Source organism: Podarcis gaigeae (assembly GCF_964106915.1).
Source record: "Podarcis gaigeae genome assembly, chromosome: 11".
Classification (NCBI taxonomy): domain Eukaryota; kingdom Metazoa; phylum Chordata; class Lepidosauria; order Squamata; family Lacertidae; genus Podarcis; species Podarcis gaigeae.
This window is the reverse complement of record NC_139687.1, coordinates 63,877,812-63,903,769: the sequence shown is the minus strand read 5'-3', so window position 1 is coordinate 63,903,769 and position 25,958 is coordinate 63,877,812. Positions and strand designations below refer to the sequence as shown.

At 45.6% G+C, this 25,958-nt stretch overlaps 1 protein-coding gene across 1 annotated transcript; it reads right to left on the bottom strand.

Moving 5' to 3' along the window:
- Positions 1-607: 607 nt before the first annotated feature.
- On the bottom strand, positions 608-25,697 carry LOC310827174 (uncharacterized protein). The gene is made up of 9 exons (XM_083702955.1): positions 25,549-25,697; positions 21,242-21,281; positions 7,034-7,100; positions 5,845-6,022; positions 5,633-5,713; positions 3,996-4,085; positions 2,162-2,281; positions 1,059-1,149; positions 608-773 (listed from the first exon to the last, which is right to left on the bottom strand). The coding sequence occupies exons 2-9, from the start codon at positions 21,276-21,278 to the stop codon at positions 739-741; spliced, it is 699 nt and encodes a 232-aa protein (XP_083559081.1). The 5' UTR covers positions 21,279-21,281; positions 25,549-25,697; the 3' UTR covers positions 608-738.
- Between the last annotated feature and the right edge of the window lie 261 nt (positions 25,698-25,958).

Below are 25,958 nucleotides of genomic sequence, written 5' to 3'. Positions count from 1 at the left end.
AATGAAGCACTTAAATATCATCTTAAAGAGAGTGGCATCATAAATCACAGCATCATGACAGGATAATTAGAATGCCAAAATAGATGGAAGATTACTCACGTCTAATGCTGATGATCTAAGTAAACCTGCGTATCTTTTAACTAATCAAGAGTTGAAGATCACACCAAGTTTCCAATTTTTCCAAGGCACAAGGTGAGAAAGAAATGAAGGCATTCATATGAATTTACATAGAATTATAGAGTTGGAAGAGATCCCGGGGTCATCCAGTCCAATTTCATTTACTCCCTCACAAATCTATAATTCCCAGCACCATTATTCCAGTATTCTTGCTGTGTCTGTGTGTGTGCTTTGAATGTGCTTTACATCTATGGCCTTAGCCCAGGCATAGGCAAACTCGGCCCTCCAGATGTTTGGGGACTACAACTCCCATCACCCCTGACCACTGGTCCTGTTAGCTAGGGATGATGGGAGTTGTAGTCCCAAAACATCTGGAGGGGCGTGTTTGCCTATGCCTGCCCTAACCATTGCAAGTTAGCATCTTGCAAGAAACCAACCATTCGCAAAAGAGAGTGGTTATCCTGGAAAGAAGAGGCAACTATCCTGGAACTCATGGAGGAAATGAGGTTTAATTGGTGCTACTGGGTGACAACGGACAGGGCTCAGCCATGTTGAGCCTCACTTTGGTCCATGGGGTCCCAAAGGAAAAGCAATGAGAGATCTGTCTGCCACCTTCCGCGATCACATCTGGCCTCTATCAAGGGATGGACGAGAAGCTGAAAGAGAAGGGCAACTCAGTTAGACTCTACAATGAAGTACAGTGGTACCTTGGTTCTCAAACGCCGGCCCAGACAAGGTAAACCTTGCCGACCCCTGAAACAAATTGTTCTGTGCCATAAAACAATGGGTGAGTCTCTGTGAAGCGGGATAGGCCTTGTAAGGAGCTGGATCATGACTTGTTCGTTGCAAAAGGGTTTACTCCCATCAAACACCAAGAAGCATGTGGGGGGGGGGAGAGGTCTGTGTGCACATCCCAGGGCACCCTGACCCCTTGCACTTACGCATGCCATCCAGCCTGCAGGCACTTTTCTGCAGCACTCCCTGTGGGGTCATGCACACCCGGCTGCTTCCATCGGCGATGTCTTGGAGAGGCTGAAAGGAGAAGGGGGGGGGGTGAGCTGGTTGACCTTACTTACTTACTTAGGGACATGGGTGGCGCTGTGGGTTAAACCACAGAGCCTAGGACTTGCTGATCAGAAGGTCGGCGGTTCGAATCCCCACAACGGGGTGAGCTCCCGTTGCTTGGTCCCTGCTCCTGCCAACCTAGCAGTTTGAAAGCACGTCATCGTGCGAGTAGATAAATAGGTACCGCTCCAGCAGGAAGGTAAACAGCGTTTCCATGCGCTGCCCTGGTTCGCCAGAAGCGGCTTAGTCATGCTGGCCACATGACCCAGAAGCTGTACGCCGGCTCCCTCGGCCAATAAAGTGAGATGAGCACCACAACCCCAGAGGCAGCCACAACTGGATCTAATGGTCAGGGGTCCCTTTACCTTTACTTACTTACTTACTGCTTGATTGTAAACAAAAACAAAAAACAAAGCACCTCAAAGCAATTTACAAAAAAGATAAAAATAAAATTTAACAACAATTTAAAACTTTTGCAAAACTTAAAATCACAATAGACTAAAACAACAGATGAAAACTTGCACCAACTTTCTAAGAGTTTGGGTGGGCTTGTTTAAACAAGAGGGTTTTTTTTAGCAGGGGCCAAAAGGCGCAGGGAAGGTATCTGCCTGATATTCATAGGCAAGGAGCTCCGAAGTGAAGGTGCACGTTAATCGTTTGAGTTCTTACAGATGCAGAACGGATATTTTGTGGCACCTGCCACAGAGCCACTTCTTCCGTCAATCATGCCCTATAGAACTTGCCTCATTCATGCCGCTTAATGTTTTCTCAGCTTCTTAGCTGTCTTTTCAGGCTGGGAGAAGCTAAGAAAATGCTGTTTGTGCCAGGCAGTTAAGTAAGTTTTTGTGGGCTGTTCATACCGCAAACCTAGGGTCTTTGCACCAGCACCACACACTGGGCTGCCAAGCCTCCCATCATTATAACCTGCCCCCCGTCACTTTCAGCTCCCACTCCCTTGCCCCCAAACCCAGTCTCTAACCCGCAGTCGCCCTGAGGCTTCCTCCACCACTGGAACAAACTGGGGGTCTTGCAGGCTGACACCTCGGCGGTGAGCCCTCTCTTGGGCTTTGTTCCTCAGCAGCTCTGGTGGTGGCATCTCCTACACGGAAGGAAGGGTGTCAGAAGAGGCTGATTGATTGAAAGCACTTGACATGCCACCTTTCAAAGCAGAACAGCTTGCAGTGCAATACTTCGTTTTTAGGAAACCCAGATAAAATCAGTAGAAAGACCAACCAACAAAAACCCCTAATGAAATTTCACCTAGCAGCAGGTGCTTCTGGCTTAAAACTGTTAAAAATCAGCGTTAAAAGATCTGGGATAATGCCTCTACCTCTGATTTAAAACCCCAGATTTTCATGCATGGACCAGCTCCAGGGGGGTGAGGCGCCTGAATAATGCACTAAACTCTGCAATAGCCTCCCTTTGCAACTTGGCAAATCAAGAGAATTTCTGCTCAGTGTTTTATTGCACTGGTGGTGTTTCAAGCAGAGCGTTGCAAATCTGCCTGTGTGTGTCCAGGTCTATCCAGTGCTGTTTCCATGCTTCAAAGGGAGGGGAACAACCACTTTGAACAGCTCCATATGCCTGGCAGGTCTAGCGGAGACAGGTTGCTGTTCCCTGCCTGCGAAGGATAATTGCTATTCATGGGCAATTTACCCCCTAACAGCATTATGCACATTCTAATTAGAGGAGTGAGCTTTGTACGTAAGAGGGAGGCACTCAGCATCCAAGTGTGACCACACAACACATTACTCCCTTCCAGAAGGTCAGCACTTGAAGGATGCATTTATTTCGATTTATGCTCTGTGTTGCTGCCTTGGACCTGCTGCCATGGATGCCCTCAGCACCAGCCCCTTCTAAGGACCGTCCTTCAGACTTCATGCTGTTTCATGCGGAACGTGCTTCATGTGTTGGCAAGTTCCATAGTTTAACTTTGTGCTGTCTGATGAAGGATTTTCTTTTGATGAAAAAATCCACATGCCCAGCAAGGGGCAGGACCTAGCCAGGATCTCTTCTCTGTATACAAGTGTGTGTGCAGGCTCACAAGTGGGCAAGGATAGCTGTCACCATCACCAGAACCTATTACATTTATATACCACTGTATAGTTCAAGCTCTGGTTTTCCCAGTACTGATGTATGGAAGTGAGAGCTGGGCCATAAAGAAGGCTGATCGCCGAAGAATGGATACTTTTGAATTCTGGTGCTGGAGGAAACTCAGGAGAGTCCCATGGACTGCAAGAAGATCAAACTGATCCATTCTGAAGGAAACCAGCCCTGAGTGCTCACTGGAAGGACAGATCCTGAAGCTGAGGCTCCAAGACTTTGGCCACCTCGTGAGAAGAGAAGACTCCCTGGAAAAGACCCTGATGTTGGGAAAGATGGAGGGCACAAGGAGAAGGGGACGACAGAGGACGCGATGGTGGGATAGTGTTCTCGAAGGTACCAGCATGAGTTTGACCAAACTGCGGGAGGCAGTGGAAGACAGAAGTGCCTGGCGTGCTCTGGTCCAGGGGGTCACGGAGAGTCAGACATGACTAAATGACTAAATACAACCACCACTTTTTCCTCCTGAGAAGCTCAAGGTGCTGTAGCTTGTTTTAAGCTCAAAACAACTCTGTGAAGAAGGATGGACCAAGAGGCAGTGACTGGCCCAGGGTCACCCAGTGAGCTTCATGGCTGAGTAGGGATTTGAACCATGGTCTCTCAGGTCCTAGTCCAACACTCTAACCACTACACCACATTGCCTCTGTTCCTCCCAGTGGTCAGGCCTCCATATGGACCTCCTTCTCCCATCTCTCATGTCCCTCACTCACCTGGAGGTTCTTATCTTGGGCCATGCTGGATTTGACTGGCTCCAAATCCACTCTATACCCTCTTTGTGCTGCGATGGGGATAGCACCGAGCTGGAGAGAGAGAGAGAGAGAGAGAGAGAGAGAGAGAGAGAGAGAAGGGGTGAGGATCATGCAGTGTGTGTGTCTCAGGGAACTGCCATCGGAGCCCAGAGTGGATGTGAGGCTCCCTAGCGATGCCGGAGAAGGGCCCAGCCAGGAGAGAGGGAACACTTCCTCGGAGGAAGGAAATCAGCGTGACACCAGGAAGAATAGAGAGCCGGAAGGGACGTCGGAGAGATGGCTCCAAGACTCTTCCACAGAGACCAGCGGGGAGAGCCCAGGACCTCCACTGGCCACACCCACTCTGCGCAGAAAACTTCCGCGCAGGGAGGCTAGGCGGCGACTTGGTGTCAAAGAGCTTTTATGCTGGAAGAAGTTCAGGAAACGCCCACTGACGGATTCTGCCAGTGACTGACACAGCCACGGAGAAAGTGCTGTTCAGCCAGGGAAAAGTTTAGCCAGACAACATTGCCTAGAGCAGCGGCCACTTACGCACAAGCAACCCAATTCCCTTTACAGTGTGCATTCAAATTTTTGTAAGGTCATCCTATGAAAGATGAAGCAATCTTGTTTTTTGCTGCTTCAGAGGGGAGAAACAGAACCCATGGATTTGAGTGACAAGAAAGGGGATGACAACATCAAGAAAAACTTTATGACAGTAGGAGCTATTCCTACTGGTGGCCTCTCCTTCATTGGAGGCTATTAAGCAGAGGTTGGATGGCCATCTGTTGGGGATTTTTTAGTTGTGATTCCTGCGTTGCAGGGGGTTGGGCTAGATGACCCGTGGGGTCCCTTCTGACTCTTCTGTGATTCTAAGTGGCTCCATGTAGGAGCGCAAATATCCAGAGTGTGGGGTCAGGTGGGATTACTACGAGGAATTATAAAATATACATCAAGCCATTGTGTCCACAATGAATGCATTGTGTTGACTGGGTTTAATGTATTGACAATAATTTCTGATCAAATCCCACAACCCTCTGCATCTCTGGCCATTTCCTCTACTGTCCATTTCTCTTGCTTGACAAGTCACATACACAGCCCAGTTGCCTTGCCAGACAGGCATCCTGGGCCATAAAGATCGTGGGCAAGCTTCTTTGATGCACCGGTAGCTTTTCTGATATGTTAATCTTAGGGCCAGGAAACAGGTCTCACATAAAGGTGATAATGATCGCTGTCCTCCTGGCCATCCTCCTTATCATGTATATTGCTTGTTTATGACCTCAGGGGTTGCCAAATGCACTCCTTTGTAGTTCTGTTTTATTTACCCCATGCTTAATTAGTTTTGGTAGTTTAACTTTGTCCCCACGTGGGGTTTGTTGAAATGCTCAAAAGAAATCTAATTGGTTCTTACGAACACTCTGTAAAAAGTTCTTCGTGAATAAAACGACCTGGGCCGAGGGGTGGAGAGAGAGAGAGAGATTATTATACGCACCCTTCCCAGAGTCTTGCTGGTTCAAGCCTCTGTGTGTATTCTTATTAATCAGAGTTCAGTCCTTCCTTTACTTTGGGAACACCTCAGCTCCACTCTGCTGGACTGGGGAGAGTTGGAAACGCCTTACCTGCTCATTACATTCTTGCTGCCTCAGTTGCTGCTCCCTCAAGGACTTCTTCTCATGGACTGCTTTGGCGAGCCTCCTCTTCTGTGGGGAGGAAGGCAAAGGCACCACAGTTGGTTTTGTGGGAAGAGCCTGCCCCGAAGGGAGGGTGTGCTTGCTCGATGCTCTGGGACCGTCTCCCTAGTGAAGCGGGGCAGGCTGATGGCAGGACTCACCAGGTACATGTTGTACCTCATCATCTTCTTCCTGGCATCAGAGACGGTGGAGCCCATCTCCCTCAGCTTGGCCCTCATGTCGACCATCAGGTGGGCAGGAGGGTCCTGGTTGTTTTGGAGCTTGGTCACTTCAGTCAAAAGAGGCCCCAGAGATTCATACAAGGTTGAAATGAAGTTCCTGAGAGAGGGACAAGCAACCCAGCAGTGTTAATAAAAATAAAAATTAATTAATAGGTTAGACTGTTAAGATAAATTACCCAATAAAAATTGAGAAAGATGGAAAGAATTTGCTGAAACAAATAATTAAACTAGAATACAAAAAGGGAGGTGTGAGGAGGTCGATGAAACAAGTAAATGAAAGATAAAGATATGGAATATTGGATGTGTTTTTTTAATTGTTATTGTATTTTTAAATGTATTTTTTTTGTATTGTAATGTATGTTTTGTTAATTTTTTTGTTCTTTTTTCTTCTTTTCTCAGTAATTTTTAAACTTCTAATAAATATCATTTAAAAAATAAAATGAAAATGAAAATATAAATATAAATAATAAATTTTATTTATACCCCGCCCTCCCCAGCCAAGACCGGGCTCAGGATGTCTAACCCCAAATATAAAAACAATTGATTAAAATACTGCTTAAAAAACAAGATTAAGATACAACATTAAAACATTAAAATGCAGCCTCATTTCAGTGGAAACTCAATCAAAAACTTTTTTGGTGATAATAACGTCAAGTCTTCACCAAGGCTAACTATCCAGACTAGTCTTACGTGTGCCAGAAGAAAGCCTGAAAAAGTCCCCAAATAGGAGTTCTATCACAGGAGGAGAAAGGGAAAAGGAAAGAGAGGGAGGGAATCAAATTGATTCCAAGCCAAAAGGCCAGGAGGAACAACTCTGTAATAATAATAATAATAATAATAATAATAATAATAATAATTTATTATTATACCCCGCCCATCTGGCTGGGTTTTCCCAGCCACTCTGGGCGGCTTCCAACATAAAATTAAAATACAATAGTCTATTAAACATTAAAAGCTTCCCTAAACAGGGCTGCCTTCAGATGTCTTCTAAAAGTAAGAGCCTCAGAAAAGCCCTCTGTCTGGCCCCCTTTTAAAGCCATCTAGGTTGGAGGCCAACACTCCCTCCAGTGGCAGGGAGTTCCACAGTCCAACCATGCGCTGCACTTACACCGTCTCCTCATCCAGTTCCTCTTCTCCATGCAGGGTGTTCTCGGTCATGGAACATCGAGGCTCAGCTACGCAGGGGAAAGAGAAGGGGAGAAGACATGGCAAATGAGTGGCAAATGAGTGGTGAGGCACAGATCTTCTGCAGCTGGTAGCCCCTGTTTGCACCCGTGCCCATTCCCCTATTTCTGATCCTTGTGATGTATGAGAGAGCACAGCTGGGCATGTTGCTTGAAATACCTGGGGAAGCCCACTAGCCAAAACTGCCTGGAGAAGCCCCCCCCCCTTTAACTGCCTGTGGGTCAAGCTTGGAAGCTCCAGCTGAAATAGAAATATTAAACAATGAATGTAAAATAATGTCTAAAATGTATAAAATACTGTTGGAATGGCATTTGAAAGATGAGGAAGTGAAATCGGTAATGATACATCGGGCAAAAGACTTTGGATATAATATACAGCTTGAAGAATGGGAAAGGTTGTGGAATGAAAGGATAAAATTTACAGCCTGTAATGCTTTGAAAGAGAATATGGTTAAAATGATTGTATATTATACCAGTGAAATTAGCTAAAATGTATAAGACAAATAATAAATGCTGGAAATGTAAAGAAAAAGAAGGAACATTTTATCATATGTGGTGGGAATGTAAAAAAGTAAAGAACTTCTGGGAAATGATATATAATGAGATGAAAAAGATGTTGAAATATACATTTTTTTAAAAACCAGAAGCATTTTTGCTTGGTATTATAGGCCAAGACATTAATAGGCAAGATGTTTTATTGTTTTTATATGCAACAACTGCGGCAAGAGTATTGTTAGCCCAGAAATGGAAACAAGAAGAAATTCCGACAAAGAAGAATGGCAGATGAAATTAATGGGCTACGCAGAATTGGACAAAATGACAGGAAGGATTCGAAACCTGCGGGACCAGAGATTTACAGAAGATTGGAAGAAGTATATGAATTATTTGAAGAGCAACTGTAATCAACAAATTACGCTAGTAGGACTACAATAAGTTTTGTAAGGAGAAATATACGAAGTGTTACAAAGTAGAAAAAGATGGAGATATTGGTTATGAGTATGAAATATAATAGGGGAAATAAGAAATGCATACTGAGAGATTAGATTGGAAAATTTTCAGACAGGATTGATGAAAGTCAAAAAATTGAATAAGATGTAAAAGTATGTTAGTATGTTTAATTACTGTTGAAAATGATATGTTAAAAAACTAATAATTATATATATATATATATATATATATATATATATGCAGGTTTTGGTGTCCTCGGGTGTCTTCCCGTGTAAAAGTTGGGGTGTCTAGGCGACGTTTTGACGAGGTCTCACTCGTCATCTTCAGGCTGGTGCTTTCGGCTTCTTGTTACTGGAACAGAGCGGGATCTCAATGTTTGAGTTCCTATAAATACTGTAGAGGGGGTGTGGTGTCTAGCCTCCAATGTTCTGGGCAGAGAGGAAGTTCCCAGGCTAGTGTGCCTTTTCTTCTTTTGTTCCTTAATTACTTGAGAGATACCTTGAGTGATTTCTTGAGTGATATCCTGAGTACCACTTAGGTGGGTCATTAGGTGTGGATTAGTTGCTAAAGTCTTTGTGTCTTGACCTCTTGAACTTTGTGAAGAGTTTTCCTGAGAAGATGGCTGTATTGCACTTAGTTGTGCTTTGGCTTGGCTTCGTGTATAGGGGCGAGCTGTGGTTTTGTGGCTTGTGTCAGCCAGATCTGTGTAGGGATTGCAGGGGGGTGCAGCATCCGGAGGTGCCACCATGGATTGGCTACTGGATGGTGTCAGTAATTCATCTGTGGAGAGGGTCTGGGTTTGGGTCTGGTGTGGTTGATTGGTGTTGGCGTTCTGTGTGCCTCTGGATCTGGTGTCAGTTTTTGTGGGGAGGGCTAATTTCCAGATGTCTGGCAAGCGGGATGTGTCGTCACGCTTGTTCATGTTGTGAGGGTGTTTCTCTATCTCGATGGCTTCCATGATTATTCTCTTGTGGTGATGTTCCGTGTTAAAGAGCAATTTGGAATCTGCAAAATTAATTTCGTGTCCTGTTTCTTTCATGTGTTGGAAAAGAGAGGAAGTTTTTTCTTCTTTTTTGACGGCATTCTTGTGTTCTGCGATACGTGCATTTATTCGTCTGTTTGTTTGTCCAATGTACGTGGCTGGGCAGACTTTGCAGGGTATTTCATAGATCCCTTGGTTTTCCAACTGGATTTTATCCTTGGGGTTTCTGAGGATATTGGCTATTTTTTGGTTGGTGCAAAAGGCTGTTTTGATATTGTGTTTATGGAGGATTTTGCTAATTTTATCTGTAGTGCCCTTGATATAAGGAAGGAGGGCCATGCCATTGTTTTCTTCTGTGTCTTGGTTTTTGGGGGGTGTTTCCTTTTGGATTAGCTTCGTAATCCTGTTTTGCTGGTATCCATTGGCAATTAACACATTTGAGAGATTCTGTAACTCAGTTGTCAAGTGGTCTTTGTCAGCCAGGCGTTTGGTTCTGGAGATGAGAGTCTTGGCTACGGAGTTTATTTGTGCAGGGTGGTGGTGTGATTGTGCATGTAAGTAGCGGTTGGTGTGTGTTTTTTTCTGGTAGATAGTGTGTCCTAGGGAGCCATCAGGTTTTTTGTAGATTAGGACGTCAAGGAAGGGAAGTTGGTTGTTGGCTTCTATTTCCATAGTGAATTGTATTTTGGGGTGTAAGTTGTTGAGATGTGTGAGGAAGCTATCCAGTTTTTCCTTCCCGTGTGGCCAAATTACAAAGGTGTCGTCAACATATCTGAGCCAAAGTTTGGGTTTGTGTTCTGACTTGTCTAAAGCATTGGTTTCAAAGTGTTCCATGTACAGGTTTGCGATGACCGGTGAGAGGGGTGATCCCATAGGTGCTCCTTCTATCTGTTTGTATCTTTGTCCATTGTGGATGAAGTACGTGTTGGTTAGGCAGTGGTTGGTCAGGTCCAAGATGTATTCGGGGGGATTGTATTTGTTTTGAATAGCTGTGCATTCCTGTACCCGTGAAAATCTACGAAAGCATATATATATATATATATATATATATGCAGGTTTTGGTGTCCTCGGGTGTCTTCCCGTGTAAAAGTTGGGGTGTCTAGGCGACGTTTCGACGAGGTCTCACTCGTCATCTTCAGGCTGGTGCTTTCGGCTTCTTGTTACTGGAACAGAGCGGGATCTCAATGTTTGAGTTCCTATAAATACTGTAGAGGGGGTGTGGTGTCTAGCCTCCAATGTTCTGGGCAGAGAGGAAGTTCCCAGGCTAGTGTGCCTTTTCTTCTTTTGTTCCTTAATTACTTGAGAGATACCTTGAGTGATTTCTTGAGTGATATCCTGAGTACCACTTAGGTGGGTCATTAGGTGTGGATTAGTTGCTAAAGTCTTTGTGTCTTGACCTCTTGAACTTTGTGAAGAGTTTTCCTGAGAAGATGGCTGTATTGCACTTAGTTGTGCTTTGGCTTGGCTTCGTGTATAGGGGCGAGCTGTGGTTTTGTGGCTTGTGTCAGCCAGATCTGTGTAGGGATTGCAGGGGGGTGCAGCATCCGGAGGTGCCACCATGGATTGGCTACTGGATGGTGTCAGTAATTCATCTGTGGAGAGGGTCTGGGTTTGGGTCTGGTGTGGTTGATTGGTGTTGGCGTTCTGTGTGCCTCTGGATCTGGTGTCAGTTTTTGTGGGGAGGGCTAATTTCCAGATGTCTGGCAAGCGGGATGTGTCGTCACGCTTGTTCATGTTGTGAGGGTGTTTCTCTATCTCGATGGCTTCCATGATTATTCTCTTGTGGTGATGTTCCGTGTTAAAGAGCAATTTGGAATCTGCAAAATTAATTTCGTGTCCTGTTTCTTTCATGTGTTGGAAAAGAGAGGAAGTTTTTTCTTCTTTTTTGACGGCATTCTTGTGTTCTGCGATACGTGCATTTATTCGTCTGTTTGTTTGTCCAATGTACGTGGCTGGGCAGACTTTGCAGGGTATTTCATAGATCCCTTGGTTTTCCAACTGGATTTTATCCTTGGGGTTTCTGAGGATATTGGCTATTTTTTGGTTGGTGCAAAAGGCTGTTTTGATATTGTGTTTATGGAGGATTTTGCTAATTTTATCTGTAGTGCCCTTGATATAAGGAAGGAGGGCCATGCCATTGTTTTCTTCTGTGTCTTGGTTTTTGGGGGGTGTTTCCTTTTGGATTAGCTTCGTAATCCTGTTTTGCTGGTATCCATTGGCAATTAACACATTTGAGAGATTCTGTAACTCAGTTGTCAAGTGGTCTTTGTCAGCCAGGCGTTTGGTTCTGGAGATGAGAGTCTTGGCTACGGAGTTTATTTGTGCAGGGTGGTGGTGTGATTGTGCATGTAAGTAGCGGTTGGTGTGTGTTTTTTTCTGGTAGATAGTGTGTCCTAGGGAGCCATCAGGTTTTTTGTAGATTAGGACGTCAAGGAAGGGAAGTTGGTTGTTGGCTTCTATTTCCATAGTGAATTGTATTTTGGGGTGTAAGTTGTTGAGATGTGTGAGGAAGCTATCCAGTTTTTTCCTTCCCGTGTGGCCAAATTACAAAGGTGTCGTCAACATATCTGAGCCAAAGTTTGGGTTTGTGTTCTGACTTGTCTAAAGCATTGGTTTCAAAGTGTTCCATGTACAGGTTTGCGATGACCGGTGAGAGGGGTGATCCCATAGGTGCTCCTTCTATCTGTTTGTATCTTTGTCCATTGTGGATGAAGTACGTGTTGGTTAGGCAGTGGTTGGTCAGGTCCAAGATGTATTCGGGGGGATTGTATTTGTTTTGAATAGCTGTCAAGGCTTCATTAATGGGCACTTGTGTGAAGAGAGATACAACATCGAAGCTCACAAGTAGGTCATTAGGATGTAGGTTTTGCTTCTTTATTGTTTCTATGAACTGGAAGGAGTTTGGTACGTGTGAAGAGATGGATTCTGCATAGGGCTGAAGTTGCTTGGCGAGAAATTTAGCGAGATTTTGTAGAGGTGAGCCTATGGAGCTGACTATTGGTCTGAGTGGTGTTCCTTCTTTGTGTATCTTGGGGAGGCCGTAGAGTTTGGGGCATCTGGATGATTTTTCTCTGGGGATGATTCTTAGCTGGATTTCTTCACTGATAGGAGAGGCTTTTATTTTGGATTTGGTGGTTTTTTCCAGATAGGTGGTGGGATCTGTTTTTATAGGTTTGTAGGCAGGATCTTGGAGTAGCTTTGATAGTTTTGCTTGGTAGTCCGATGTGTTCATCACCACTGTGGCATTACCTTTGTCTGCTGGGAGAATGATTATGTTGTTGTCTTTCCTCAGGTTGGTGAGTGCTTTCTGTTCTTCTTTGTGTAAATTGCTTCTGGGTGGTTTGCTGGAGCAGAGGATGTTGGTGACTTCAAGTCTGATTTTATTGGCTTCATCTGGGTTGAATTTGGTTAGGATGAATTACTGACACCATCCAGTAGCCAATCCATGGTGGCACCTCCGGATGCTGCACCCCCCTGCAATCCCTACACAGATCTGGCTGACACAAGCCACAAAACCACAGCTCGCCCCTATACACGAAGCCAAGCCAAAGCACAACTAAGTGCAATACAGCCATCTTCTCAGGAAAACTCTTCACAAAGTTCAAGAGGTCAAGACACAAAGACTTTAGCAACTAATCCACACCTAATGACCCACCTAAGTGGTACTCAGGATATCACTCAAGAAATCACTCAAGGTATCTCTCAAGTAATTAAGGAACAAAAGAAGAAAAGGCACACTAGCCTGGGAACTTCCTCTCTGCCCAGAACATTGGAGGCTAGACACCACACCCCCTCTACAGTATTTATAGGAACTCAAACATTGAGATCCCGCTCTGTTCCAGTAACAAGAAGCCGAAAGCACCAGCCTGAAGATGACGAGTGAGACCTCGTCGAAACGTCGCCTAGACACCCCAACTTTTACACGGGAAGACACCCGAGGACACCAAAACCTGCATTCCTGTACCCGTGAAAATCTACGAAAGCAAATATATATATATATATATATATATATATATATATATAAAGCTTGGAAGCTCCAGCTGCTCCCCATCCACTACCAAACCAATAGAGATTTAGCCTTCTGTGGCAAACTTTAAACACCCATTGAAAACTGTGGGATGTGGAACACATAGCAGTCAAGTACAATGTTCCTAGAGTGGACATGCTAGGGGATGCTTTGTACCAGCCAGGAGAAAACTTCCTGTTTCCTCCTGAGCTGGGACAAAACTTCCTCTGCAGATGACTGGAGGTGGGCGTGACCTTACCTGCCCAGGTAGAAGAAGAAGAAGAGTTTGGATTTGATATCCCGCTTTATCACTATCCTAGGGAGTCTCAAAGCGGCTCACAATCTCCTTTCCCTTCCTCCCCCACAACAAACACTCTGTGAGTCGAGTGGGGCTGAGAGACTTCAGAGAAGTGTGACTGGCCCAAGGTCACCTAGCAGCTGCATGTGGAGGAGCAGGGAAGCGAACCCGGTTCCCCAGATTACGAGTCTACCGCTCTTAACCACTACACCACACTGGTACCAAAATGGGCAACTTAGGCAGCACACTCCCTCTTCTCCCTCTTGCTTTCATCGAAGAAGCAACAGCTTTTCAGCTAGAGATAGCTATGGGATAGTTCCATGTGTGTATATTTTGTAACCTAAGTCTGCCTTCAGGGATCCAATTGTGAACTGATGATACTGTGAGTAAACCTCTCTTACTGATTCTCAATAAGATTGTCGTGTTTATTCTTTTTAAGAGGGACAAAAGAGAATTACCAGGAATCCTATATTTAGAAGCTTGCAACAAGCAAATTGCTGTACGTTTAAAGGCGAATGTTTAAAACTCTGCTAAGTTATAGAACTTGCTATAACTCCTGCCTCCCTGAACATTCCCGCAAAAACTTTTCTATTCCACCAGGCCTCTGCAAACAATTAAGAGTGCATCTTCCCACAAGGGTTAATGGATGCCTGAGTTTAACTCTTTTAATGGTTTTATTGCATGCTTGTTCGGGGGTTTGTAATTTAATACAAGGACCTTGAACATGTCTCAGCAGTGGGTGGGAGGTCAGTGCAACTGTTTTAACAATGGTGCCACACATTCTGAAACAGAAGACCCCGTCAGCAATCTGGATGCCTGCATCCTGTACCAGCTGGAGCTCCCGAACCAGACCTGAGGGCAGCCTCACATGGTCCAGTTACAGTAGTCTGTCCCATTAAACTTTAATTAGTTTAATGTAAATGCCCAGTGCGCTTCCATCGTCACAAGTCCCACTACAGCAGAGTATTTCGCACAGCAGTTGAAGAAGGGCAGGAGAGGCAGTATCTTTTCAAAGAGGAGTCTTGGAGCATGTGGTTTGTAACTCAAAGATAAGGTTTATTTACAAAAAACAAAAAACAACCCTGGCGAAGAACCACACATCTCAGCAAACACGCCCAAAAAGGGGAGAAGGGGAAGAACAAACACACAGGAGACTATTTATACAAACTCATGTTCCTGGAAGCCTAATGACCTCCAGCTGCTCAGTGATTAGAGCGTTTCTGCTACCTTTTAACCCTTTGATAGCAACACCCCCTCTCGCTCGTAACACTGAGCTGTACCAACCTTAATTCAAATTTAAACCTGAACAGAAACATTTATGAGATTGCGGACCCAAAGCTTTCGTAAAACCGTCTGCAAGGTTTTCTTGGCTTGGACAATACTTTAGTTCAATTAAACCTTGTTTTACACTTTGGCATACATTTTGATAACGGATATCCAAGTGTTTTGTGTGTGCCTTGAATTGACCTGATTTAGCTAGTTTAATACAAGGTTGATTGTCTTCCCACACTCTGATAGGTAGGGAACATTCTCCAAACAATTCTTGTACCAGTTGCTTATAAAATTCCAGTTCTCTACATACATCTGATAATGCATTGAACTCAGATTCAGTTGAACTTAAAGCTATAAGTGATTGCTTTCTTGATCTCCAACCAATTAGTGCATTTCCAAATTTTATCGCCATTCCTGACACTGATTTTCTATCTGGTCCAGCATCTGCCCAACTACTGTCGGCCCAACATTCAAGTTGTGTGCTGCCCTCTGCTGATAGTTTTAAGCGAAACCTTTTGGTAGTTTGGAGATACCTTAAAACTCTTTTTACTCCTTGCCAAGCATGCATTGATGGTTTTTCAGCTTGTCTACACAGCATGTTGACAGCATATGTTATATCGGGCCGAGTCCACTGTGCAATGTGGAGTAGACTGCCTATCGCTGACTGGTAAACCCCGGGATTACTGAACTCTGTCTGTTGCTCGGCTTGAGCATCCTTTATGTAACTTAACTCCATTGGTGTGTTAACACCAGCACAGTTGTCCATTTTAAACCTTTCCAGCAACTGCTGGATCTTAGCTTCTTGGCTGAGCCAATAGTTCCCATTTTCATCTTGCTGAATTTTAACTCCTAGATAAACAGATACATTGCCTAGTGATTTTATCTGAAACCTTTCTCCAAGCTTTGTGGCAAATTGTTGTGCAAGTTTATCATCCTTTCCACTGTATAATAAATCGTCAACAAATATCAAAACTGCTTCTTGTTCACATCCCGAGCCTTTTAGATAAAGACACGCATCTGCTGCGCTCTTTCTGAACCCCATGCTCTCTAGAGCATCGTTTAAGCAGGAATTCCAATTACGGGCGGACTGTTTCAACCCATAAATGGATTTGTGTAGGCGCCAGACCTGGTTTGGCTTATCTCCTTCAAAACCTGGTGGTGGTGTCATATAGACTTCCTCCTGTAAGTCTGCATTTAAATAAGCCACATTGACATCAAAATGAAACAGCTTATTTCCCTTCTTAGCTGAAGAGGCTAAAAGCATTCTTAGTGACTCCGATCTTGAAGTAGGTGCATAGATTTGAGAATAGTGAACACCTTTGCGCTGCGAAAACCCTTTTGCAACTAGTCGGGCTTTATATTGCAACTCCTCAGTAGTTGTGGGCTTTAAACGATATACCCATCGACAACCTACAGCTTGTTGCCCTTTCGGAAGCTCTGTACTTGTAAACACACCGAGAGACTTCATTGAAGCCATCTCTTTTTCCATTGCTTCCTGCCACTTAACGGCTTCTGAGCTTGGAAGCTGTTGTACCTCCATATAGCTATCTGGCTCACACTGTGCCATATTTACGTATACACTTGTCACCTTAAACCGCTCTGGCGGCTTGCCCTTTGTGGCACGATTTGACCTGCGCAATTGTTCCTCTTGTGCCCCCTCTGACCGTTGGCTGTCAGAATCTGTCTCAGACTTTATACCTGGATGTGCCTCTAGGGATAAAGACCTCCGTTTAGATACCTCCCTTGGGCTTGGTGTTGCAGGCGACCTGCTTCGCTTTTGCTGTCTGCTAGGCCTACTGACTGGCGATGTTGGAACACCCCTAGATTTTGGCTTTTCTACCTTAGGAGAAGGACCTTGTGCCTGGTCAGAATCTGCATCTGAACCATGTGCACCATCCTCTTCTGGCTCACTACTCTCTGGACTTTCATTCTCAGCATAAATGCCTAAATCATCTCTCAAAATGTCAGGGTTAGCATGTAAGTGAGTCCATCCAGATTGCTCACAAAATTCAGCGCTCCTACTGAGGACCACTCTTGTAGTATCCCCATTTGGGTTCACGAACCTCCAAGATTTGGCGTGTGGTTCGTACCCACAAAAGATGAGTTTCCTAGCCCTTGGACCTCCCTTTTTCCTTAACGCTTTTGGGATAAGTACATAGGCTGGACATCCAAACACCCGAAAGTAATTAATTTTGGGCTTCTTCCCATATAAAGCAAAATATGGGGTAGTGGCAATTACCGAATTATATACTCGGTTCAGAATATGAGTAGCCGCCTGCCAGGCTTCCGCCCAGTAACTTTGAGGGAGTTTAGCATCATACAACATAGAGTTTGCCAACTCTTGCAGAACCCTGTTTTTACGTTCGGCCACGCCTCCTTCTTGGGGGGAATAAGGTGTAGACAGACGATGCTTAATTCCCTTTTTCTTAAAGAAATTCTGCAACACAGACCCGGTAAATTCTGACCCTCTGTCTGTCTGAAAAGCAAGTACTCTAGTACCGAATTCAAGTTCTACTGCATGAACCCAATTTTTAACTGTTTCTGCAGTATCTGCTTTTGTTTTGAGAGGAAAAAACCATGTAACCTTTGTTTTGTCATCCGAGAGACACAGTGCATACCTCGAACCTCCCATGCTAGCAACAGGCATTGGGCCACATGGGTCCATATGCACAAGTTGGAATACTTTGTCAGATTTCCTATCTGAACTGGGATAGCTGCATCTATGAACCTTCGCCCTTTTGCATGCAGTACAATCCAAATACTTAGTACATTTGTTCATTTTGCACCCTTCTGATAATTCAGGTTGCCTTTTAACATACTGAAAATTAATATGTCCCAGACGGCGGTGCCATAAATGGACACAAGAATTATGGGTAGGTGAGTTCACACAACCAGCATGAACCTGTTCAACTTCATCTGGACTTGTCTCAAAATAATATAACCCATCTCTGCATTCCACCTGCAAAAGAGATACGTTATTCTTTGAAATAGTGCAAACCCCATTTTCAAACACAGTTTTAAACCCATTTCTATCAAGTTCTGACACAGACAAAATGCACCCTTCAATCCCTTTAGCACGTAGGCATCAATTTCTGTTTGCAAACATTTCAAGAACACTGTGCCTACGGTCTCTAAGGAACGTTTAGTTGAATCTGCCATTGTCACAACTTTAAGGGTTTGCAAATGTCTGCAATTCTGCAAACGGACACTAGATGGCGCCACCAGGTGGTGAGATGCACCACTGTCGATCAACCAGCGTAGATTGCTGCCTTGGCCACGCCCTTGCATCAACGCCATTGCTGAAGCCATGTGCTGTGTGCTGTGGGAGTAGCCATGACCTCCTCCTCTTCTTCGACGTCCCCTGGAACTCCTTGTCTGGTAACTAGGGGTAACGGCCTTGGTGCTCTTGACCAGGTTCACGTGTGCAATTCCTAATTAAATGGGAAGGGGAACCACAGCGAAAACAGTGTCTAGCTGCAAAAGCATTTACTGTGTGCTCAAACTCAGCATCAACACTCTTAGGCACAGCATAACTCCCCTTTAAAGACAAACCTCTTTCTCTTTGCCTTTTATCCTGTTCATCTGCAAGCCGAGATGAAATGTATTCAAGGGTTAATTCAGTTGAAGGCATAGCTTCCAAGGTTAGAGCTAGAGTCTCATAGCTTTTATCAAGAGAAGACAACAATATGTATGACTGCTGCTCCATAGAGAAAGGAATGCCCAGCTGTCTTAGTTGATTAAAGGCAGACACCATTTTGGCAATATGTTCTTTTACACACGCTCCCGGTTGGAGACGTAAATCAAACAAACATCTTGTAGCATGGATCTTGGCCCCCGCAGTGTTTCTGGAATTTAGCCGCTGCAGAACCGTCCAGACCTCATGCGTGTTCTTTAACTCAGAAACGTAAGGCATTTGCTCTGGTCCCACTGCCAAAACTAGTAGACCTTGGGCTTTCCTGTCACGTTTCTGTGAAGCTGCTGCTGTTGCTTTGTCTTCTGCAGACGCGTCTGCAGCTGCCTGTAAAGGCGGTGCTTCAGTACAACTCCACAACTCTTTTGCTTGCAACCAAACCCTCACTCTAGCCTTCCAATCTTGCCAATTTTTCCCATTGAGTCGCGTAAACGGGACAGAAAAACTTTCCTGGGACTCTGCCATCCTCCCTGGGGCTTAGGAACGATACTCACACACCTGTAGACCGTCTCCCAGCTGCTGAGGTGGCTCCTTGAAGAATAAGATGTCTTCCAGCGAGTACAAACTGCGCAGTGCCTGTTTAAAACTTTTCTAGGCACGTTGCAGGACTCAAGCTGCTTTGAAGGCTTTCGTTGTCGGCAACCGCTTCTGTCTTCGCTCCAGTCCTTGCATAAATCACTCTGAACTGCACTCCTTAGCTCCTTCTTGACGTACAAACACCCATAACCTGTCCCATTAAACTTTAATTAGTTTAATGTAAATGCCCAGTGCGCTTCCATCGTCACAAGTCCCACTACAGCAGAGTATTTCGCACAGCAGTTGAAGAAGGGCAGGAGAGGCAGTATCTTTTCAAAGAGGAGTCTTGGAGCATGCGGTTTGTAACTCAAAGATAAGGTTTATTTACAAAAAACAAAAAACAACCCTGGCGAAGAACCACACATCTCAGCAAACACGCCCAAAAAGGGGAGAAGGGGAAGAACAAACACACAGGAGACTATTTATACAAACTCATGTTCCTGGAAGCCTAATGACCTCCAGCTGCTCAGTGATTAGAGCGTTTCTGCTACCTTTTAACCCTTTGATAGCAACATAGTCCAGCTTCAAGGTTATCAGTGCATGGACTACATGGATGCATGAAACTTATGGAAAGAAGGAGTGTCCATCTTCAGGCCAGAGTGTGGCTCCTTTGATGGGGTGGAGCCTGAAGGTGGGAGTCTGGAAACAGGAAGCAAAGACCTTGGCCACCTCCTTCCAATCTTAGCTGGACCAAGTTGTTTGCTTGGAGCTGTCCATGGTTTAGCAATTGTTGACCAGCCTTGCCTTCAGCCTTCCTTCTTTCCCTGCAGGTTCTGGCATCAAATCCAATATATAGATGGTCCACTTGATGCCTTGGGTGGACCAGGCACCTCCATCCTCCCAGCTGCTACAGGAGACCCTTCTCATCTCCTAAATTCTGCACCGAACAGATTGAAGGAGTGTATTCTAGCTATTTTACGGTAATTTATTTTAAAATTAAATTTATATACTGCCCTTTATCAGAAGAACTCAAGGCAGTTCACAGAATAAAACACAAGATAAAACATGGTACAATTCATAGAAATGTAGTGTTGGAAGGGGTTCCATGGGCCATGAAGTCTGACCCCCTGCAACACAGGGATCACAGCTAAAGAAACCCTGACAAATGACCATCCCACCTCTGCTTAGAAACCTCCAGGGAAGGAGAGGCCACTACCTTCTGAGGGAGTCTATGTTGCGAAATCTTTGTGGCGCTTCAGCAGAAATGCTCAGACTTTCAGGTTCTTCAGTGCAGTATATTTATTGTGAGCTATATATACAAATCTTAAAAAGCAGAGACATCACCTTGCCAACAAAGGTCCCTACAGTTAAAGCTATAGTTTTCCCAGTAGTGATGTATGGAAGTGAGAGCTGGACCAGAAAGAAGGTTGATCACCGAAAAATTGATGCTTTTGAATTCTGGTGCTGCAGGAGACTCTTGAGAGTCCCATGGACTGCAAGAAAATCAAACCTCTCCATTCTGAAGGAAATCAGCCCTGAGTGCTCACTGGAAGGACATATCGTGAAGCAGAGGCTCCAATACTTTGGTCACCTCATGAGAAGAGAAGACTCCCTGGAAAAGACCCTGATGCTGGGAAAGATGGAGGGCACAAGGAGAAGGGAACGACGAGATGGTGGGACAGTGTTCTTGACGCTACCAGCATGGGTTTGACCAAACTGCGGGAGGCAGTGGAAGACAGGAGGGCCTGGCGTGCTCTGGTCCAGGGTGTCACGAAGAGGCGGACACGACTAAACAACTCAACAACAACAACATCATCATATATACAAATATCTACAGGCTAAAATACACGAGCAGTTCATACAGTCAAACAGAGTACCTGGCTGCACCTTAAGGCAAATAGGAAGACTCTCTCTCTCTCCGACCACACTCCTCTACACCACCATCTTTACTGCTGCACAGGCTTCCCTTTTAAACCAATGACAGCCAATCAACTGTCAGCACCTTACGGCTGAGTCATTTTGACCCAGCACTTCCATAGAAAGCACTGCAGGCTGATTGCACCAGCCAGTTGCATCAGTTAGCAAACTCAAGCCTGCAGTCTTACTATCTCACACAGCATTCTGTGAATCCCAACAGTCTATTCCACTCTGAAACAGCTCCTACTGTCAGAAAGTTCTCCCAAATGTTTAGCCGGAATACCTGCAAATTCAGCCTTAAAAGTAGCTGAGAGGTGGCCCTTGGACCAGCTTCCATCCCCACTGTCACGGGAAGCAGCACCTTCCTCCGATTCTTCCATTGAACCACCTGCCTCTCCTGCCTTCCTCCACTGATGTTAACCTGTGCCCTGTCCTTCCCTACAGGATACGGGGTGTGTGTGTGTGTGTGTGTTCAAGGGTTGTGTGAAGTCGCCCTTCTTACCTGGGAGGCTGGGGGTTGCAGAACCTCTCTGATCCATGGCCTGAAAGAAAGAAAAGAGGGAGCCTTGTGGGAGGCTGGTCTACTCTAAAGATGCGCTGAGGCATCTCCAGCCTTGAACATTTAATTTATTTATAAGAGCATTTATAAATCATTAACTCGTTTAAAAATAACCCATTATGGTGGTGTACAATAAGATTCTTTAAACACCATAAAGTCATAGAAGACATATTTATGCCTGGATATCTAAAATAAGCTGTTCCAGAAAACGATCAAGTCACAGTGTTTAACCTTATAACTGCTGCTACAATCATAATAGCTAAAAATGGAGAAAGAAACAGCACACCATCAGTGATTTGTCAGTAGGAACTATGGTTAAGCTAACTCACCACAAAGGAATACGTATAAAAACCAGCCTAACGGGATTGTGGAAAAACTGATATTTTTTGTAATGTTTCGGAGCAACAAGTGATTATCTCCAAACTTATGTTGCTTTCAACCTTCTGTCACTGTATTTATTTGTGCTCTTTATCTTTGGTTTGTTTAGTTTATTAATAAATAATAATTGAAAAACCATAAAAGACAGAACAAATGGCCAACACCGAATCACATTAATTCTCCAAAAACCCTTGGCTAAACAACTGGGTTTTTTTGTGGGCGAAAGGATATCAAAATGGTGGCTGCCTCTATGGCTTTCTGAGCACAAGGCTTGGGCTGGGCTGCCTGGAGTAGTCTCCATCATGGCATTTTGTGTCCCCCGCCCTTTTACAAAGTTGCACCCAGCCCCAAGCCCCAGGGCAAAGGCAAACTGCTGCTAATAATTCTCCATTGGCAAAGTGCTGCCGCATAAATCGTCACTGCCGCACAGTGATGAAAACCATCCATGGCGAGTTAGTGGCTTGTCATCGAGGCCATCAAGAAGTTTATGCTGAGGTCTCGTTCCTACGTCCGAGGCCTCCTCTCCCCACTTCTCTTGAAACTTTGGCTGAGTAAAAACCCACAGGTAGAAAAGTGAAATAAAAGAAGAATCCTTTGCCCCCAGCAGAGGGCAGTGTAGGCGTGCTCTTCAGGCCCAACCTGCACCGCTGAGTGAATGGTCCAGCATTCTCTGCATCAAAGATGTTTCGGAGAAGAGCATTTGATGCAACCCACAAATGAAGGGTCTCTTAGCTGCCAGTTTCCCTCCTCAGGCTCTCAGAAGGTGGGCAAAGGCTTCAGGCTTCGAGCTGAAGGAAACAGGGGTGTGCACAGGGGCGGAGGAAGGGGGGTGCGGTGGGGGCGGAAAACCCTGGGTGTCTTCGCTGGGGGGGGTGACATTTGGCGCACCGCCTGCCCGTGACTCACAAGCCTACCCTGCGCCGTTGGGGGAAGGGGGGGACCTGTGCCGCTTTGCCGGCAGCATTCGCCCCTTCCCCCTTTGTTTTTGGAGCAACAGGTTCAGTGATAATCTCCAAACTTATGTTGCTTTCAACCTGCTGTCACTGTATTTATTTGTGCTCTTTATCTTTGGTTTGTTTAGTTTATTAATAAATAATAATTAAAAAACCATAAAAGACAGAACAAAGGGCCAACCCCGAATCACATTCGGTGGGGAAGGAGGGAGAAGGAGGTTTGGGAGTCGCGGGTGGGTGGCATGGCGTATGTCTGCCATCGGTAGCTAGCTCTGCCCCCATGGGCGGCTCACTCCGCCCCTGACTGCAGGGCATGCGCACTGTTCCGTGCAACCGAGTGGCTATCCTGTGCCTGGGAGGGCACACTCCACGCCCCACCCCCCTCAGGGCTGGCTCCGGAGGGGGGCTGCTTAACATGGTGCTCAGCCAGCTCAGCCCAGCTCCCTTCCTTCTCTAGGCAGGCAGGGGAGAAGTCAGGAGGAGGGAGGGAAGAGGCGCTGCCGCGGTGTGGGTGGGTGTGGGCAGGGAATGGAATGGCGCAGAAAAATAATGGCGCAGCCTGAACGAACAGAATCCCCACATCAATCCACGGACATTCCGCAGGCCAGATCCTGAAGGCCATTGGGCCTGATCCAGCCTGCGCTCCCTGCAGAAATGTATACAGGACAACACAGAACATGGTTTCCTGCAAACAGAATGTGCATTCATCACTTTCTGATCAAGGCTGAAGATCACCGTGAAATGAGGCTCTTTGTGTTACTTACTGCTAAGGAGAGGGAAATTTCCAAGACTCTCTCCTGTCGGGAAGGAAGTCCTCCAGAGATAAAAACTCATAAACATTTGCGGGGGGGGGGGGGCGGTGAGGCAACTTGAAGGGAACAGATACTTCACATTAGGCGCTCATCTTGGTTTGAGTCTTTTGGCACCCCTCCCTGCCTATTCATTTTATTGCACATTTTCTGTTTCATTTTCCCTAGCATTTGGCGAACAGGAGGCAACATGGTGGAAGCTTTTGCAATCATACATGGCATGGAGAAAACAGATAGAGAAAAGTTTCTCTCTCCCTCTTGTGATGCTTGAGCTCACATACAAAGCTGAATGTTGGAAGATTCAGGACAGAGAAAAGGATGTGCTTCTTCCCGCAGTGCATAGTTAAAACTGTGGAACTCACTGCCACTGGAAGCAGCAATGGCCACCCACTGGGATGACTTGAAAAGAGGATTGTACAAATTCATGGAAGAGAGGGCTATCAATGGTTATGAGCCAGGATGGCTATGCTCTGTCTCCACATTGGAGGCCACAATGCTTCTGAGTCCCAGTTGCTGGAAACCACAGGAGCGGAGAGGGCTCTTGTGCTTGGATCCTGCCTGTGAGTTTCCCATTGGGGCATCTGCTTGGCCACTGTGAGAACAGGATGCAGGACACGATGGGCCCCCTTTGGCCTGATGCAGCCAGGCTCTTCTTTTGCTCTTATGGAACCTCCAGCTGCAGGAGCAGTCTATCACGATTCCTAGGTTCTTAGGGTTCTAAGGGTTCTTTGGCCACTGTGAGAACAGGATGCTGGACCAGAAGGGCCAATGGCCCCATCCAGCAGTCTCTTCTCATGTACTTGGGCCATCATTTTATCTGCCATTTTGCTGGTTGTCCCAGCAGTTCTCCACCTGTGGGTCCCCAGATGTTGTTGGACTACAACTCCCATCATTCCTGAGTTCTGGCCTTGCTAGGGGTGATGGGAGTTGTAGTCCAACAACATCTGGGGACCCACAGGTGGAGAAAGGCTGTCTGATATTCTTTTCCATGGTTGCTTTGTTACTATCATAAGCCATTCTGAGAACTGAATAAAAAGAGAGGGGATGTAGCCGAAACTTGCCTGGAACTCGACTGGAGAAGTTTAGAGAGAGCCGGGAGGTTTTCAGGGGGAAAGTGGAAGGTTTCTAACAGGAGGGAGAGGATCTTAGCTCCATTTAAAGAACTGCAGTGGCTGCCAACTCGTTTCAGGGAAGAATTCAAAAAGCTGGTTTTGATCTTGAAGTCTGAGATGGGCTGGAACTGAGATAGCTGGAGAACAGCCTCCTCTTGCATGCATCACTCTTGAAGGCAGAAATGTTGCTTTTGAGACCCTTTCCAAAATCGCTCCGTCTTTCTGAGATCAGGTGGATGAGGACAAGGGACGAGGCCTTTTTGGTTGTGGTGCCCCACTTCTGGAACTTCCTTTCCTGGCCAGGCTTTGCTATCAGACTTCCTCTCTTATAGGAGGCAACTGGAAATGCTCTATTTTCTTTTTTAAACGCTTTTAATTGAGTTTAATGTGTGCATTGCTGAAGCTGATTTGGTGGCGGTTTTTAAGCGGCTAATTTTAATATTGGTTTTTACGTAACGGTTTTCAGTCGCCTAGTGAAACCTTATGACTCAAAGTAAGATAAAAACCCAGGGAAGGGCAAAACATTAAGACACAATTTAAAACTAATTTAAAACAACTTCCAACAATAAAAAATAAGTTACCTACACCTCACGTGTCAAAAGCCAGGGTAAAGAGGTGTGTCTTCAGCATCTTCAAGAAACTGTGCAATGAAGGGACCAGGTGTACTTCTGTGGTGAGTTACACAGTTCAGGGGCCACCACAGAGAAGACCCTCTCCACCTGGGCAGCCACCCACTGAGCCTCTGAGGGTGGAGGAACTACTAAGAGGGCCCCCTCTGCCGATCGCAGCACCTGAGAGGGTCTGTAGGGAAGGAGGTGGTCTTTCATAAAAGCACATCTCTCCCCCCACCCCAGCTCCCGGACAGAATCCTACTGCACCTGAGACCTGGCAGATTCTACACACTACGTGGTCCATCCTTAAAATCCAGGTCACACCTCATGTCCACCTGTTGTGGTTTGCTGGCTTTGGGAAGACCTGGGAGATCCCAAGCGACTCACCTCAAGGGGAAGGTTTCTGTGGGGCAGCCGGCCTCTTCTCTGGTGTGGTGGTTGAGAGACCCACCCAAGACAGGACCTCCCTTGGCCTCTTTCCCCAGCCTGCTCCTTGGAGTGGCTCACCAGATGGATGTTGTCTTCTGGTTGCCAGGAGGCTGATGACACCAGCTGGTCTTATGAGGTCACAGAGGAAGGTGGCTGATCATGGAACATGAAGGTGGAAAAGCAGAGACCTAACATATATATTTATGTTGTTGTTGTTGTTTAGTTGTTTAGTCGTGTCAGACTCTTCGTGAGCCCATGGACCAGAGCATGCCAGGCCCACTGCCTCCTGCAGTTTGGTCAGACTCATGTTTGTAGCTTCGAGAACACTGTCCCACCATCTCGTCCTCTGTTGTCCCCTTCTCCTTGTG